Below are 17737 nucleotides of genomic sequence, written 5' to 3'. Positions count from 1 at the left end.
GTGCTTTGTAGAATCTATTTCCGAACACCCACCTCTTGAAAAGTACATTTAAAAATCTCTTCCATGGTTCGCTAACAACTGGGTGTGAGATTAGCAATGAGAAACGGAACGGGGGAAGGGAGCATCAGTCCCCTACATGCAGGATTAGTAACATTTCTGCTTGACAGGTGCATGTATTACCCCTCTTGCTACATTGGTGGTTGCGAAGTGATGACAGACTAGTGGTTAGTACATCATATGGTGTTATGGTGTTATACTGTTATAGCGCCTTTCCACCTTTCAAGGCCCTCAAAGCACTTTACACCATCTTGCCATCCACCTACTGGTGACGCAGGACCATGAGCAACGTGGGGTTCAGAATCTTGCTCAAGGACACTTAGACGAGTTCATCAGGGCTGAGAATCGAACCCACAACCTCTGGGCTGGGGGATAACTACTCTATCACTGAGCCACACCAGCCTCATAAAACCTCGAAAGTTGGCAGCTCAAAGTGTGTTTGGAGTTTTATCATTTATTTGGGCCAGTAAATAAATTGAAAATAGTAGATGGTTAAAAGGTGTGCAAAAATATCTTTGCATAAGAGCCTTGTTCTGTGACACCTGTCGGTTTGCTTTGTGTGTATATTTTTGTGCGAAACGGAATCGATGAGTCATAATCTTATCGTGGATAGGTGTCCCAATGATCCTAGGAGCCATGTTATCTGGGGCTTTGTGATCCTTGTAGGGTCAACCATGGCAAACAAGTCCAAGGTGGAGGACCACACAAAGAATGGCTCAAAAGACCTCTTACAATGAGGAATAACAACGTACTTTATTTTCACTTGGCCGGACATGGGTCACTAGGGCCCCTCTCTGGAGCCAGGCCTGGAGGTGGGGCATGACGGTGATTGCCGGGTGGCCTACACATATGGGGCCCACCCAGGCACAACCCGAAGAGACAAGGTGGGATCCCCTACCCTGACGGAGGATCCAAAGAGGTTGGGTGCACAGGAAGAAGCTGGCTTTTGGGGTATGGAATGTCACCTATTTGGTTGGGAAGGACCCTGAGCTAGTGTGCGAGGTTGAGAAGTTCCGACTAGATTTAGTCGGGCTCACCACTACGCACAGCTCGGGCTTTGGTTCACCCCGGTAGACGAGAGGGTAGCCTCCCTTCGCCTTTTGTTGGGAGGATGGGTCCTGACTGTTGTTGAGCTTATTTGTGAGTGTCTGCTGGGAATGCCTAACTGAGTCCCCTGTCAGATGGAACTTCAACTCCCATCTCTGGCAGAGCTTCGCCCAAGTCCAGCGTGAGGCAGGGCGCATTGAGTCTGAGTGGACAATGTTCCGCACCTCTATTGCTGAGGCTGCTGACTGAGTTGTGGCTGATAGGTGGTCTGTGCCTACCATGGTGTCAATCCAAGAGCCCACTGTTGGACAACATTAATGAGGGATGCAGTAAAGCTGAAGAAGGAGTCCTTTTTGACCTGCGGGACTCCAGAGACAGCTGACGGGTACCGGCTAGCCAAGCGGCATGCAGCTGTGGTGGTCACTAAGGTAAATGTCCGGGTATGGGAGAAGTTGGGTAAGTCCATGGAGAATGACTTCCGGACGGCTTGAAAGAAATTCTGGCCCACCATCCAGCGTCTCAGGGAAGGGAAGCAGTGCACCACTTACACTTTCTATAGTGTGGATGGGGCACTGCTGACCTTGACCCCGGATATTGTGACTCAGTGGGCCAAATACTTTGAAGACATCATCAACTCCAACCACAAATCTTCCCATGAGGAAGCACAGCCTCTGAGGTAGAGCCGGGCGGTTTACCAAAAATGTACCATTACCGAGATGGTTCACGATGACAGACGTAATTTCCACCATGTCGGTAAAATCATTTTTTTAATGAAACGAAAAAAATGAAGTCTTTTCAGACCACTTTGACTATGTGTTGTTCAGCTATGCTCATTTCCCCTTAAGAAAGCAGTCACAGCAAGTCACGTGGCTATTAGGAAATCAAACAAACAGCAGTCTGGTATGCTAACGCTAGCGGCTAACGCTAGAAGTGAACGTGACAGAGTCGGATAATAGTAAAACAGCCACTGGTCGCTGTGAATGCTCATTGTGTTGTGTTGGTGCTAAGAAAGAACTCAACGCCGGCTGGCTGGAACAAAAAAAAATTTGGATTCGAAAAGGACGACAAACCATGGAGCCCTGCGTCAGTTTGACGGTCCATTTAATAGACAACATCATCACATGGGAGCTGCTGGATACAGCCTATTTCTCGGACGAACAAACGGTGAAATGACCGCTCAGGCCCTGAAAAAAAAAAATGCTCTCTGCCTGGGACGTGAAGTCGCCATCAGCACGTGACAGCGGCTCTAACCTTGTCAAAGCGGCTAAACTAAATGAGTGGATTGGGCACGGACTGCATCTCGCAATCAGTATGTGGCCTTATTTTGTATGTGTTTGTGATATCTCTGATAGCTTTTAATGATGGTAAAGCATTCAGCATAAAGTAAAATCCAAGAGTGTAGCCTATAATTTGCCTGGCACAACCAGACTATTCTCCCTGTATTTTTCAAACACTGTGAGTAATAGTCTGGGACCCAGCCCATTAACGGCCTCTCGAGCAAGTAACAAAATCAACCGTCCAATCAGATTCGTCAATTTGTGTGACGTGTTCTTAACAAGTAAAGTCACTCTTGCGTGCCGAAATTCGCCTCTACAACAACACAGATGGCGAACGGGAGAGCCAAGAATGTGTTCAAATCCGCGGTAAAACCAGTTTTAAATTACCAAAAACACATCGAAACAAGTCACTGACAACAGTCAACATGGCTCGCGCTAGCCATGTTGAATAAACTTCTCCATTCTCCTCTCACGCTAATTACTTGTCGCTTTAACAACGTCATGTCTGCCCTTCGCTGATTGGTCCACTCCGCTGTCTGTTTGCTGTGGCTTGCTCCGCCCTCGGAATTTGATCCGCCGGACGGTCGCCAGACTCAATCGCTGGAACAGCGGTGAGTCTGGTATACCAGGCGAGCCTATAATATGACCGTTTAATGGCCACAGCTGTTTTTCTGTATGTGCTTGCTTTATTCAATGTCATTACTGCCATCATAAAACTTTAAATATTTAATTGCATAAGAGTTAGAGCAGTATAGCTTAATGTGTGTGTGGGGGGGTGCTTGTGTGCGTGCATGAATTTCGGAAAATGCTCTGGGGAAAAAAAAAAACCTGAAACCTTAAAGTAAACACTTGTGTTGAGTAATCATGTCACAACAGCCATTAACAATGAGTTGTCTGATACTCGGTCCTCTGTTTAAAGTGTACTGTTCAAGCCCCCTTGCAATAAGTCATTTGTGTTACAATTTTTGCAAAGTGGGCATGTTGATATTTGTAATGTTGTACATTGTTCAAGTCATATAATAGGGTGACCAAACGTTCTCTTTTGCCCGGACAAGTCCTACTTTCACGTAGTGTCCTCATGGTCCGGGCGGGTTTTATAAATTCATAAAAATGTCCGGCTTTTATTATTTTTTTATGATTTTTCACGGGACCAATTTGAAGAGAATCCCTCCGACCGCTGGGTGGCAGCAGTTGACATGGCTCCTACGAGAATGGAGGGAAGTAGTAGTTCTTCTTGTTTTTGTTGGCAGTTTACCCCTATCATGAGGCATTACCGCCATCTACTGGGTTGACGATTTGGCCACAATGCCTGAAGTTTTTTTTTAATCTTTTTTTTTTTAATGATAAATACATATATGATGGCAACTATTGACTTCTGTCGGAGCTTTGACCGATGATTGTGAACTTTTATAGAAAAGTTTGATTTTTGCCTCAGCTCGCTATCAGTAAGCTAAACCGCGCTAGGCATTATGGGAAACGTAGTTTTGAACTGCTACGTTTGGAAACATGCTGATTGAATAGTTTGTCAGTTTATTTCGGTTTTTGTTTGTGTGCAATCTAGAACATTGAATGAGAACATCAATTGAATGGGAATAACAATTTGTCAAGGACAATTGTCGTGATAGTAATTTAAAAAAATGTTTAGTTGGCACGTAGCCTACTGTGTGTATGTGTATTGACTGGACTACATTTCTATGGGTCTGCATTTTATATATACAGTGCCTTGCAAAAGTATTCGGCCCCCTTGAACCTTGCAACCTTTCGCCACATTTCAGGCATCAAACATAAAGATATACAATTTTAATTTTTTGTCAAGAATCAATCATTTTCCTGTTGGAAGATAAATCTCCGTCCCAGTCTCAGGTCTTGTGCAGATACCAACAGGTTTTCTTCCAGAATGTTCCTGTATTTGGCTGCATCCATCTTCCCGTCAATTTTAACCATCTTCCCTGTCCCTGCTGAAGAAAAGCAGGCCCAAACCATGATGCTGCCACCACCATGTTTGACAGTGGGGATGGTGTGTTCAGGGTGATGAGCTGTGTTGCTTTTACACCAAACATATCGTTTTGCATTGTGGCCAAAAAGTTCAATTTTGGTTTCATCTGACCAGAGCACCTTCTTCCACATGTTTGGTGTGTCTCCCAGGTGGCTTGTGGCAAACTTTAAACGAGACTTTTTATGGATATCTTTGAGAAATGGCTTTCTTCTTGCCACTCTTCCATAAAGGCCAGATTTGTGCAGTGTACGACTGATTGTTGTCCTATGGACAGACTCTCCCACCTCAGCTGTAGATCTCTGCAGTTCATCCAGAGTGATCATGGGCCTCTTGGCTGCATCTCTGATCAGTTTTCTCCTTGTTTGAGAAGAAAGTTTGGAAGGACGGCCGGGTCTTGGTAGATTTGCAGTGGTCTGATGCTCCTTCCATTTCAATATGATGGTTTGCACAGTGCTCCTTGAGATGTTTAAAGCTTGGGAAATCTTTTTGTATCCAAATCCGGCTTTAAACTTCTCCACAACAGTATCTCGGACCTGCCTGGTGTGTTCCTTGGTTTTCATAATGCTCTCTGCACTTTAAACAGAACCCTGAGACTGTCACAGAGCAGGTGCATTTATACGGAGACTTGATTACACACAGGTGGATTCTATTTATCATCATCGGTCATTTAGGACAACATTGGATCATTCAGAGATCCTCACTGAACTTCTGGAGTGAGTTTGCTGCACTGAAAGTAAAGGGGCCGAATAATATTGCACGCCCCACTTTTCAGTTTTTTATTTGTTAAAAAAGTTTAAATTATCCAATAAATGTTGTTCCACTTCACGATTGTGTCCCACTTGTTGTTGATTCTTGACAAAAAAATTAAATTTCATATCTTTATGTTTGAAGCCTGAAATGTGGCAAAAGGTTGCAAGATTCAAGGGGGCCGAATACTTTTGCAAGGCACTGTATATCTCGGGTTGAACTCAAGTCATTGATGGGTTAAAAAAAAATCTCCACGGTGGCAAGGCCCCAGCGATGGATAAGATCCCCCCCCCCAGAGTTTAAAAAGGCTCTGAATGTTGTGGGGTTGTCTTGGTTGACACACCTCTGCCTTTTTGAAAACAGGGACCAGAAGGTGTGTTCTAATTATAGGGTGATCCCATTCCTCAACACCCCATGGAAGGTCTTTTTTAAAATCAAATACAAAATGTTCCTTAGGTGTGAATGTCAGTACAAACGGTTGTTTGTTTAATATGTGCCTTCGGACTGGCTGGCATCATCCAAACTTGGTCAGGAAATGATGCAAATTACTCTAACGAGGACAAGCAGTGTTCCTCAGCTGTCAACTTTAAGGCAACATCATTAAAAAAAAACACACAGAAAGTGAGGTGTTCGGATGCCCACTGAGCTGATGTTTCGAGAATATTTTTTCACATCATTTCACTTTGGCGGAGAAAGCTGCCTAACAAGTATCAAACCTGATGGCTGTCTTCTCTGTGGCATCTGCCTCGTCTGTCAGGGGGAGCTCATCTGCAAGAATCTCCGCAGGACTCCGGGGGTCATTCTGAGGGGGTCTCTGCTCTTTGCCTTTGATACCAATCCCTGCTGTGATAGCATTCCATAAAGCACTCTGAGACTTGGAACCTGCAGACACAAAAAGAGATGTAAAAACAAGCTTCTGTTTGTTTAATGGAAATAAGTCAAACGACAAAAAGGTGGCCTGAAGGAGCATTCTCATACTGCCATCATGTGGGTATATGATGTAACACAGCCAGTGACACTAAATCACACTAAAAAAACACTTTCTTTGCTTAAAATGAGTTTGGTTGGTAGAGCATGAATCTCTAAGGAAATCAGTCTTTCTCAGGTAAATGCAACTTGAATCAATTTTGAGCCAAAGTGGCGTGTCACAAAGAATGATCAACAAGAATTAAAATACCTCGATCTGATGTAAATTTGTTTGACTGCAAAATTACTATTTTTGTAAAACCTAAAACGTAAGCTAAGATAATACGTTTCACCAATCAGTCAGCTAATGTAATAAAAAAATATTACTCTGTCGTTTTTGGCAGCCCTTTTAATTTTCGTCTTAGTCTTTTGGACGATAATACTTATTAGCCAGTGATATTTTACTCTTTTAAAAATGTGTTGGTCTTCAATGTGTTGGTCTTCGTCACGTTTTTGTTGAGGAAAATTTAAGACTAATTTAGTCTAGTTTTAGTCCATGTTTAAAGTGCCTATGACAGCAAAAAGCATGTTTATTTCATATTTCACGCAGTATTTTATGCTCCTGAATGAAATGGAGCACTTGGATGTGTGTGGAAGCGATCGTTTTATTTATTCAATTTTCGGAATCCGCGCCATGAAAATGAGTGACTTCCTGGATTGAGGAGGAAGGCTAATGTGACGTCAACCGGGTCAGCATCTCACAATACAGCATTGCTTTATAGCATGCAGATGGACTGCGGATTCAGCCGATTAATTTCGCATCTTTACAGCCAAATGTGCTGCAGGGTTTTGTTGCTGCACCAGGAAGAGGCATGTGAGCCTTTTTGAGTTTCAAAAAGTTCCCGTTCACCCCGAGATTGGCCAAAACAAGTCCGACAACTGTGGGACCATTGGACTTAAAGGGATCCTCGATCTTAAAGACATGTAGGCTCTAATAAACCCCATTTGTTCTCTTGGACTAAAATTCATTGGGGAAAATAAGTATTTAGTCAACCACTAATTGTGCAAGATCTCCCTCTTGAAAATATTAGAGAGGCCTGTATTTGTCAACATGGGTAAACCTCAACCACGAGAGACAGAATGTGGAAAAAATCCCAGAAAATCACATTGATTGATTTTTAAAGAATTTATTTGCAAATCATGGTGGAAAATAAGTATTTTGTCATACTAAAAGTTCATCTCAATACTTTGTTATGTACCATTTGTTGGCAATAACGGAGGCCAAACGTTTTCTGTAACTCTTCACAAGCTTTTCACACACTGTTGCTGGTATTTTGGCCCATTCCACAATGCAGATTTCCTCAAGAGCAGTATCTTGGGGCTGTCGTTGGGCAACACTGACTTTCAACTCCCTACACAGATTTTCTATGGGGTTGAGATCTGGAGACTGGCTAGGCCATTCCAGGACCTTGAAATGCTTCTTACGAAGCCACTCCTTTGTTGCCCTGGCTGTGTGTTTGGGATCATTGTCGTGCTGAAAGACCCAGCCACGTCTCATTTTCAATGCCCTTGCTGATGGAAGGAGATTTTAACTCAAAATCTCTCGATACGTCGCCCCATTCATTCTTTCCTTTACATGGATCAGTCGTCCTCGTCCCTTTGCAGAAAAACAGCCCCAAAGCATGATGTTTCCACCCCCATGCTTCACAGTGGGTATGGTGCAATTCAGTATTCTTTTTCTTCCAAACACGAGAACCTGTGTTTCAACCAAAAAGTTCTATTTTGTTTTCATCTAACACATTCTCCCAGTCCTCTTCTGGATTTTCCAAATGCTCTCTAGCGAACCGCAAATGAGCCTGGACGTGTACTTTCCCCAGCAGTCCCTGGCGGCGCATTGTGTTACTGATAGTAGCCTTTGTTACTGTGGTCCCAGCTCTCTGTAGGTCATTCACTAGGTCCCCCCGTGTGGTTCTGGGATTTTTGCTCACCATTCTTGTTATCATTTTGACGCCACGGGGTGAGGAGGGAGTTGAAAGTCCGTGTTGCCCAACGACAGCCCCAAAACATCACTGCTCTAGAGGAGATCTGCATGGAGGAATGGGCCAAAATACCAGCAACAGTGTGTGAAAAGCTGGTGAAGAGTTACAGAAAACGTTTGACCTCCGTTATTGCCAACAAAGGGTACATAACAAAGTATTGAGATGAACTTTTGGTATTGACCAAATACTTATTTTCCACCATGATTTGCAAATAAATTCTTTAAAAATCAAACAATGTTATTTTCTGGGTTTTTCTCCACGTCCTGTCTCTCATGGTTGAGGTTTACCCATGTTGACAATTACAGGCCTCTCTAATATTTTAAAGTGGAAGAACTTGCACAATTAGTGGTTGACTAAATACGTGTTTGCCCCACTGAAAATAAGTGGTAACAATCATGACAAATAACAGTCTTGTGCTGAATGGAATATGAAATAATAAAAATGCATTTATTCAGTACAACATGGCAAAATTACTCCATAATGGTCAAAACTATCGACTTCACCTTTAGTCTCTCACCTCACGAACGATATTTTATGCCACCATAGTTAGTCGGGCTTCACTGTCACTTCCGTTCCCCAGCTTCGGAGAATGTAAACAAACCAAGAGGCGTGACAGCTAGCCGACATGCTAACCCGAACCGAGTAATGTTTCAAAGTCTTCGAAGCGAAAAATCACACATGACTAGCCCGGATCATTTCACACGACAGCGGGGTTGTTGATGGTCTTGACCGATCGGCAAACCACCCGGCGGCGAGCAACTTATAGCTCGTTCCCCTGCTACGGACAGGAGAGCTCGCCGGGGAAGCAGTCGGGGAGTACCGCCGAACAAGCTGCCTTTTCTAATTCCGTGGTCAAGCCAGCCCCACTTTCTTTTCACAGTTGTGTTTCCCTTTCAGGTTTAACCGCACAGACATTGTGGGTTGGGATTGCTTTATAAGGGAAATCATGACTAATGAAATCATTATGAAATATTAACTGTGCTATCCTGCTCATCGCTTTTCCTTTCGGGTTCAAATTGAAAGGGCAGAACTGACGATGTTTATGTTGCTAACGAGTAACACTGTGGAAGTACGGCAGCACTGCCCAGTGACGTTACCACCTAGAATGCATTGCGTCGTCAACAACAATGGCAACCTACTAGTTAAAGTAATTTTTCAAATTTTATAAAAACGAAAACATTAAGAGGGGTTTGAATATCAATTATAACTCATACTAACATTAATCTGTTAAGAACTACAACTCTTTCTGTTCGTGGTTCCCTTGAACATTCATTCACATTTTATATCTATAACTTCAGTTGCACCATAGTCCAGAGCATGGCCATATGTTTAAGCATTTTCAAATACAGTATGTACTTCTAGCAGGCAATTTTAGCTGGCACACTCAAACACAAGCAGAAAGTGGCTCAGGATTATCCTGCTGAAATAGGCCGAGATGTCCCCGAAAATTACGCTGCTTCGATGGCAACAAACAGTGTTATGAAAAATTATCTGAATCTTTTGGTATTTCTCACATTTCTGCATAAAATCACCCCCAAATGTGAGCTGATCTTTTTCAAAATCACACAGATGTAAAAACAGTGTCTGCTTTAACTAAAACCAACCAAACATTGATAGGTTTTCACATTTTAATGAGGATAGCAGGCAAACAATGACACTAGGGGGAAAATAACTGAGTGAACTATCACATTCAATATTTTTTGCCCCCCCCCTTTGGCAGCAATAACTTCAACCAGACGCTTCCTGTAGCTGCAGATCAGTCTGGCACATCGATGAGGACTAATCTTGGCACATTCTTATTTACAAAACTGCTGTAGTTCAGTCAAATTCCTGGGATGTCTGGCATGAATCTCTGTCTTTAGGTCATGCCACAGCATCTAAATAGGGTTCAAGTCTGGACTTTGACTTGGCCACTCCAGAACGCGTATTTTGTTCTTCTGAAACCATTCTGAAGTTGATTTACTTCTGTGTATTGGATCATTGTCTTGTTGTATCATCCATCCTCTTTTTAGCTTCAACTGTCTGACAGACGGCCTCAGGTTTTTCTGCAAAACTTTTGAAATCATTCTTCTATTAATGATTGCAAGTTGTCCAGGCCCTGAGGAAGCAAAACAGCCCCAAATCATGATGCTCCCTCCACCATGCTCCACGGTGCTGATGAGGTGTGGATGTTGGTGAGTGGTTCCATTTTGCCTCCACATATGATGCTGTGTGTTACTCAAAAACAATTCAACTTTGGTTTCATCAGTCCACAAAATATTTTGCCAAAACTTCTGTGCATCGACCAAGTGCCTTTTTGCGAACATTAAACGAGGAATGATGTTTTTTTTTTAGACAGCAGTGGCTTCCTCCGTAGAGTCCTTCAATGCACACCATTCTTGGCCATAGTTTTTCATATAGTTGGCGTTTGTACAGAGATATTGGACTGTGCCAGTGATTTCTGTAAGTCTTTAGCAGACACTCTAGGGTTCTTTTTTACCTCTCTGAGTATTCTGCACTGAACTCTTGGCATCATTTTTGGTGGATGGCCAGTCTTTGGGAGAGAAGCAACAGTGCCAAACTCGCTCCATTTGTAGACAACTTCTCTGACTGTCAATTGATGACTTTTAGAGATTGTTTTGTTTTTCCCAGCTTTATACAAATAAACAATCCTTGATCACAGGTCTTCAGACAGCTCTTTTGACTGAGGCATGATGCACATCAGAAAATGCTTCTTATCAAGACAATTCTTACCAGGTGCGTGTTTTATAGTGGGCAGGGCAGCTTTAAACCACTCATCAGTGATTGGGCACACACCTGACTTAAAAGGTTTGGTAAAAATTGGTTTCAATTGCTCTTTAAGTCTCCTTAGGCAAAGGGTTCACTTACTTATTTGTCCCCCTTCTGTCATTGTTTGCATGCTATCCTCATTAAAACATAAAACCCTATAAATGTTTGGGAGGTTTTAGTTATAGCAGACACTGTATTTTCATCTGTGTGGTTCTGACAAAGATCAGATCACATTTGACTGTGATTTTATGCAGAAATGTGAGAAATTCCAAAAGGTTCAGATACCTCTTCATACCACTGTATGAATATTGCTCTGAAAGCTTAATGTACAGTGCCTTGCAAAAGTATTCGGCCCCCTTGAACCTTGCAACCTTTCGCCACATTTCAGGCTTCAAACATAAAGATATAAAATTTTAATTTTTTGTCAAGAATCAACAACAAGTGGGACACAATCGTGAAGTGGAACAAAATTTATTGGATAATTTAAACTTTTTTAACAAATAAAAAACTGAAAAGGGGGGCGTGCAATATTATTCGGCCCCCTTGCGTTAATACTTTGTAGCGCCACCTTTTGCTCCAATTACAGCTGCAAGTCGCTTGGGGTATGTTTCTATCAGTTTTGCACATCGAGAGACTGACATTCTTGCCCATTCTTCCTTGCAAAACAGCTCGAGCTCAGTGAGGTGTGTTCCTTGGTTTTCTCTGCACTTTAAACAGAACCCTGGGACTATCACAGAGCAGGTGCATTTATACGGAGACTTGATTACACACAGTTGGATTCTATTTATCATCATCGGTCATTTAGGACAACATTGGATCATTCAGAGATCCTCACTGAACTTCTGGAGTGAGTTTGCTGCACTGAAAGTAAAGGGGTCGAATAATATTGCACGCCCCACTTTTCAGTTTTTTATTTGTTAAAAAAGTTTAAATTATCCAATAAATGTTGTTCCACTTCACGATTGTGTCCCACTTGTTGTTGATTCTTGACAAAAAAATTAAATTTCATATCTTTATGTTTGAAGCCTGAAATGTGGCGAAAGGTTGCAAGATTCAAGGGGGCCGAATACTTTTGCAAGGCACTGTATTTTTCAGCATGAATAGTGTTGTTGCAAATGTGCAAGTTAGCCATGTCATGACGCAAACACATCCTCATGTCATCACAAATGCTGGCTTTTAGACTTCGTAACTTTACTGATAACAATCTGGACGGTTATGCCTTTCATATACTTACGTGCAAAACTGGCCTGTGGTCGACTTGAGCTTTCACCGTCTTCATTTGCCACTGGAAGACAAGAAATGGATACAGCCAGGTGAGTAAACACAAGTAAGTGGACGGGGGCGATGAAAAAACAAAAAGAATGATTCATAAGAAACCTGACAAAGATCTGCTGTGTCATAGAAACCATGGCTCAAAGTGAAGTTCTTATGTTTAAACAATCCAACAGTTCATTGAGGAAAACTAATGAGCTGCCCTTTAATGTCCTTCTAAGTCTTGTTTCCTATCCTAACCTATTACAGAGCAGGCCACGCTAGAGGCTTAAGTAACCATGGTGATGTGGTTAGCTGGAAAGTGAGCCAGCTTCATATGAAGATAAACCTAGCAGTTCAGGTGTGCTTTATTACAACATATCTACAGGCTATTTGAGTCTTTTTGGAAAGGGGATTGTGCATTCTTTTGGCAAGGGGCAGTGAGCGTTTTTGTTTATGTGTATGTGTGCATGTATCATTGAGCCTAGGAAAGAATAAATTCAGAGTGAGAGGTGAAGAAACATTGAAATTACACTGAAACCAAACATAGAAACATTTTTAAAGGGAAAGACAACACCGAGTGCAAACGACTTTCTTGTAAAAGACAGTTCAAAGGTCAAGACAGTCAAAAGTGTTTAAGTATGTAAACCGCAAATATCTTAGGGGCCGTTTACATGGTGACGCCGCGACACCAAGGCGCAATGATAGGAGGGGTGTGACAAAATATCGAAATGGTGATGTATCGTGATACTTTGTATCCCAAAAGGTTATCGATATGCTCCTGCCAAGAATCGAGATATCGTTTTGAAAAAGTGTCAATGTCAAAAAAAAAAAAAAAAAAAAAGAAAACCAAAAAAAATGAACCAACAAATTGCTACCAAAATCTTCCACCATAATAGTGTCTCAGTTAACTCTAAGGCTGCATTGACGGTGCTCGACGCCCAATCCATTTAGACTGGGAACGTTCGTTCATTCGAAACCAGAGCATACACAGTCATTCTGTCCGATTTTCAGGGCATTTACAGGTCATTTTCTGTTGAGTTTGAGTCATTGCCTATTCATTTGGATGATTCCCAGGTCATTTCTTGTTCTGTAACTCAAAATAAACAGGAAGAGACCCATAAAATACCCAAAAACTAAAAGAAAGTAACTGAAAATCAACAGGTACAGTGGGGCAAATAGGTATTTAGTCAACCACTAATTGTGCAAGTTCTCCCACTTGAAAATATTAGAGAGGCCTGTAATTGAAAACATGGGTAAACCTCAACCATGAGAGACAGAATGTGGAAAAAAAAAAAAAAAAACATAAAATCACATTGTTTGATTTTTAAAGAATTCATTTGCAAATCATGGTGGAAAATAAGTATTTGGTCACCTACAAACAACAAGATTTCTGGCTGTCAAAGAGGTCTCGCTTCTTCTAACGAGGTCTAACGAGGCTCCACTCGTTACCTGTATTAATGGCACCTGTTTTAACTCATTATCGGTATAAAAGACACCTGTCCACAACTCAGTCAGTTACACTCCAAACTCCACTATGGTCAAGACCAAAGAGCTGTCGAAGGACACCAAACACAAAATTGTAGACCTGCACCAGGCTGGGAAGACTGAATCTGCAATCGGTAAAACGCTTGGTGTAAAGAAATCAACCGTGGGAGCAATTATTAGAAAATGGAAGACATACAAAACCACTGATAATCTCCCTCGATCTGGGGATCGACCTGATAACAAGAACGGTGAGCAAAAATCCCAGAACCGCATCGGGGGACCTAGTGAATGACCTACAGAGAGCTGGGACCACAGTAACACAATGCACCGCCAGGGACTCAAATCCTGCACTGCCAGACGTGTCCCCCTGCTGACGCCAGTACACGTCCAGGCCCGTCTGCGGTTCGCTAGAGAGCATTTGGATGAGCCAGAAGAGGACTAGGAGAATGTGTTATGGTCAGATTAAACCAAAATAGAACTTTTTGGTAGAAACACAGGTTCTCGTGTTTGGAGGAGAAAGAATACTGAATTGCATCTGAAGAACACCATACCCACTGTGAAGCATGGAGGTGGAAACATCATGCTTTGGGGCTGTTTTTCTGCAAAGGGACCAGGACCACTGATCTGTGTAAAGGAAAGAATGAATGGGGCCATGTATCGAGAGATTTTGAGTGAAAATGTCCTTCCATCAGCAAGGGCATTGAAAATGAGACGCGGCTGGGTCTTTCAGCATGACAATGATCCCAAACACACAGCCAGGGCAACAAAGGAGTGGCTTCGTAAGAAGCATTTCAAGGTCCTGGAGTGGCCTAGCCAGTCTCCAGATCGCAACCCCATAGAAAATCTGTGGAGGGAGTTGAAAGTCCGTGTTGCCCAACGACAGCCCCAAAACATCACTGCTCTAGAGGAGATCTGCATGGAGGAATGGGCCAAAATACCAGCAACAGTGTGTGAAAAGCTTGTGAAGAGCTACAGAAAACGTTTGGCCTCCCTTATTGCTAACAAAGGGTACATAACAAAGCATTGAGATGAACTTTTGGTATTGACCAAATACTTATTTTCCACCATGATTTGCAAATAAATTCTTTAAAAATCAAACTATGTGATTTTCTGTTTTTTTCCCCACATTCTGTCTCTCATGGTTGAGGTTTACCCATGTTGACAATTACAAGCCTCTCTAATATTTCCAAGTGGGAGAACTTGCACAATTAGTGGTTGACTAAATACTTATTTGCCCCACTGTAGATGGTAGATAATACGTTTTTATTGGCTTTTCCAAATCAGTTTTTGGGGGTCACCCTATACCTTGACAAATGGCACATTTAGAGTGTCCTACAGGAAACTTTGGGGCACTCGAAAACGGGCTTTTCAAACTTGTCCCTGTCAAAATTATATTTCGGACTCCAAGAGTTTTGCGTGTAACTGTAGCTCACAAAATAATCTCCAAATAAACAGATTTATCATTTTATCTAAGCAACTGAGTAGGACAGGATTAAATATATATATATATATATATATATATATATATATATATATATATATATATATATGTGTATATGGGTGTGTGTGTGTGTATATATATAGATATATGTATATATACATACGTACATACATAGTACATATTTTCCGTAATTTTATGACTATAAGCCGCTACTTTTTCCCCTCATTTTGAATCCTGCGGCTTATAGTCCAGTGCGGCTTATTTGTTGATTTATTTGGGTTAATAGGTAACACTTTATTTGACGGCGGTGTCATAAAATGGCATATGGCATGACACTATCATGGGCATTAATGCATTCTTATGACAGATGTCAATAAGTATCATCCGGCAAATTATTTCACTCACACAATTTATGTCCAGCTCGGATCTTTTACATCCATTCAAAAGTGAGATAATTTGCCAAATGACACAAAATTACATTTGTCATAAGCATTCATTAATGGTCATGGCATGGTCATGTCATAATTATGATGGTCTTATGACAGTTTTATGGCACACCAGTCAAATAAAGTGTTACCAAATACCAAAGGTAGCAATTAATGAAACAAATGGAACAGTAACTAAAGAAATAATCGGCACAGAACATGAATTTTGATTGTAATTTACATCTGTAGCGCTTCGATGGATGCTGGGAGGCATGTTAGACGACAACAGTGTCGACAGCAGGTGGCAGCAGAGGTTGACTGTCTTCCCCATGGCCATTGAAGCAATTAAGCTTTGCAGCCAATTGGTTCAAAGCTTCATGGTGGTTCATTTGGTCTTAGTCTTATTTTGCCACTGACAAATACATTTTTACCATTTCATATATTTTGGTGTAAATATCCCATAGTACAGTGAGCACAACTGCGGTTTATAGTCGATTGCAGATTATCTATGAACAAATACCATTTTCATGTCAAATTTGGTGGGTGGCAGCTTTTAATCAGGTGCGCCTTAATAGTCCGAAAATTACAGGACCAGGCGCATTCTTGTCTTTCAATGAGAGGAAGCTCAAAGCGTGTCAACCTGTGAGTGCTTTGTCACAGTGGAGGGTCTCAGCGGCACCCGTTGCTCGGGAGGGAAAGAAACTACAGTGCCAGAAGTCTCCAAACGCAGGCAGCTACAAAAAAAAAAAAAAAAAAAAAAAAAAAAAAAAAAAAAAAAAAAAAACACTAGAAATTGAAGCTAAATTTTTTGCTTGTTTTTTTTTTTTTTTTTTTTTAACAAAGCAAGTGTCGCTAGGACGATTATGAAAGTTCGGTTCAACTCAGAACATCGGAATGAAAATTTAAAAATACCTCCCGTGGACGTTAATATGACATAATCACTGATTCGCTCATTTCGCTGGCAATCAAAAAGGGATTCACCCATAGAAGGAGTTTGACTTTTGGGGCGGGGGGGGCACAACATGTTGATGATCCCGAAATGCAGTGTCAGTAATGAAATTAACTTACAAGAATATTTATAATAATAAGTTGACAATAAGTGCTTTTGTTTCCCATCATTCTTGAGGGGAATTCTAAATCAGGCTGCTTAGGCAATACTTTTCGCCAAGATAGTCATCCATTGAATATGGTAGACCTGCCGGTGTCGTGCCAATGTAGTTACCCCAGTCAAAAATTGTATCCCCTGGGCGGAGCCATATGGAGGTAGATTTGTCCTTTATTATTCAATCCAAAAAAAGTAGCTTCAATCAAAATATATATTTTCAACCCAAAAAAAAGTCACTTCAATCCAAAAAAAAAAAAAAATGTTTGAATGCAAAAATAAATTTGAAACTCAAAGAGCTAAAAAAAAATGCACGTGAAAGCGAATTTTCTTTGATAAGATTTTTTTTTTTTTTTGGGATTGAAGCAACTTTTTTGATTGAGGTAATGTTGATATGTGTTTGGGCCACATTTTGGTTAGGACATGTTTCTCTTTATTATTCAATCAAAATACAAGTTGCTTCAAAAAATATATATAATTTTCCAAAAGAAAAATCACTTGAATGAAAAAAAGAAAAATTTCAATCATAGAAAAAGTTTTTGAATGCGAAAAAATATTTTAGATTGAAATTTTTTTCTTTGGTTCAAGCAATCCTTTTTGTGTTTAGGCCATATTATAGGTAGGAGGTTTGTGTCTAAATTATTCAATCCCAAAAAAAGTTCCTTCAATGAAAAAAAATATTTTCAATCAAAGAAAAAAATAATTTGAAAAATAAAATTGCCCTCCCCGATTTTTTTTTTTTTTTTAATTACATGCAAAGCAAAACTGTCTAAGGTGCTGGTCACAAAATTGTCCCATTATAAAAAAAATGTTTTGTTCATTTCATTCATTTTTGTAGCAGTTTTATTGCTTTACAACTTTTTTATTGGAAAGTCAATTACATGCAATGACCCTTATCGGCCATCAGGGGGGCCTGGCCCCCTTAAAATCCGCTTATGGATTCAGCCTCAGACAGATAATCCAATCATCATGCAGAGAAGCAGAGCGTCCAGGCCAGCCGAGCCCCGCCCACTGCCCATAAACCCCTAGAGATGCACAGCGCCTGAAGGGCGGGATAATCCCAGCCTTTAAACAACGACTCGTCTCGTTTCACTGTCGTGGAACAATGCACTCTCAAATCTGGAGACGCACAGCGTCCACACTGTTTAAAGGACTGCGAAGATGCGCGAATAAATGAAAAGCAAGCCGCTTA

The 17737-nt window shown here is 41.3% G+C and overlaps 1 protein-coding gene across 2 annotated transcripts in view; it reads right to left on the bottom strand.

Annotated features, from left to right (window-relative positions):
* LOC130929512 (dual specificity calcium/calmodulin-dependent 3',5'-cyclic nucleotide phosphodiesterase 1C) overlaps window positions 1–17737 on the bottom strand; it is a 306205-nt gene that overhangs the window by 221694 nt on the left and 66774 nt on the right. For both annotated transcript variants that reach the window (XM_057856685.1, XM_057856687.1), the window contains exons 2-3: window positions 12073–12123; window positions 5841–6006 (exon numbers count right to left, since the gene is read on the bottom strand). In XM_057856685.1, coding sequence (XP_057712668.1) covers window positions 5841–6006; window positions 12073–12123 — 217 coding nt within the window. The remainder of the gene's footprint in view (window positions 1–5840; window positions 6007–12072; window positions 12124–17737) is intronic.

This window comes from Corythoichthys intestinalis, chromosome 14 (assembly GCF_030265065.1).
Source record: "Corythoichthys intestinalis isolate RoL2023-P3 chromosome 14, ASM3026506v1, whole genome shotgun sequence".
NCBI classification, from domain to species: Eukaryota; Metazoa; Chordata; class Actinopteri; order Syngnathiformes; family Syngnathidae; genus Corythoichthys; species Corythoichthys intestinalis.
This window is presented reverse-complemented; position numbering and strand designations above follow the sequence as displayed.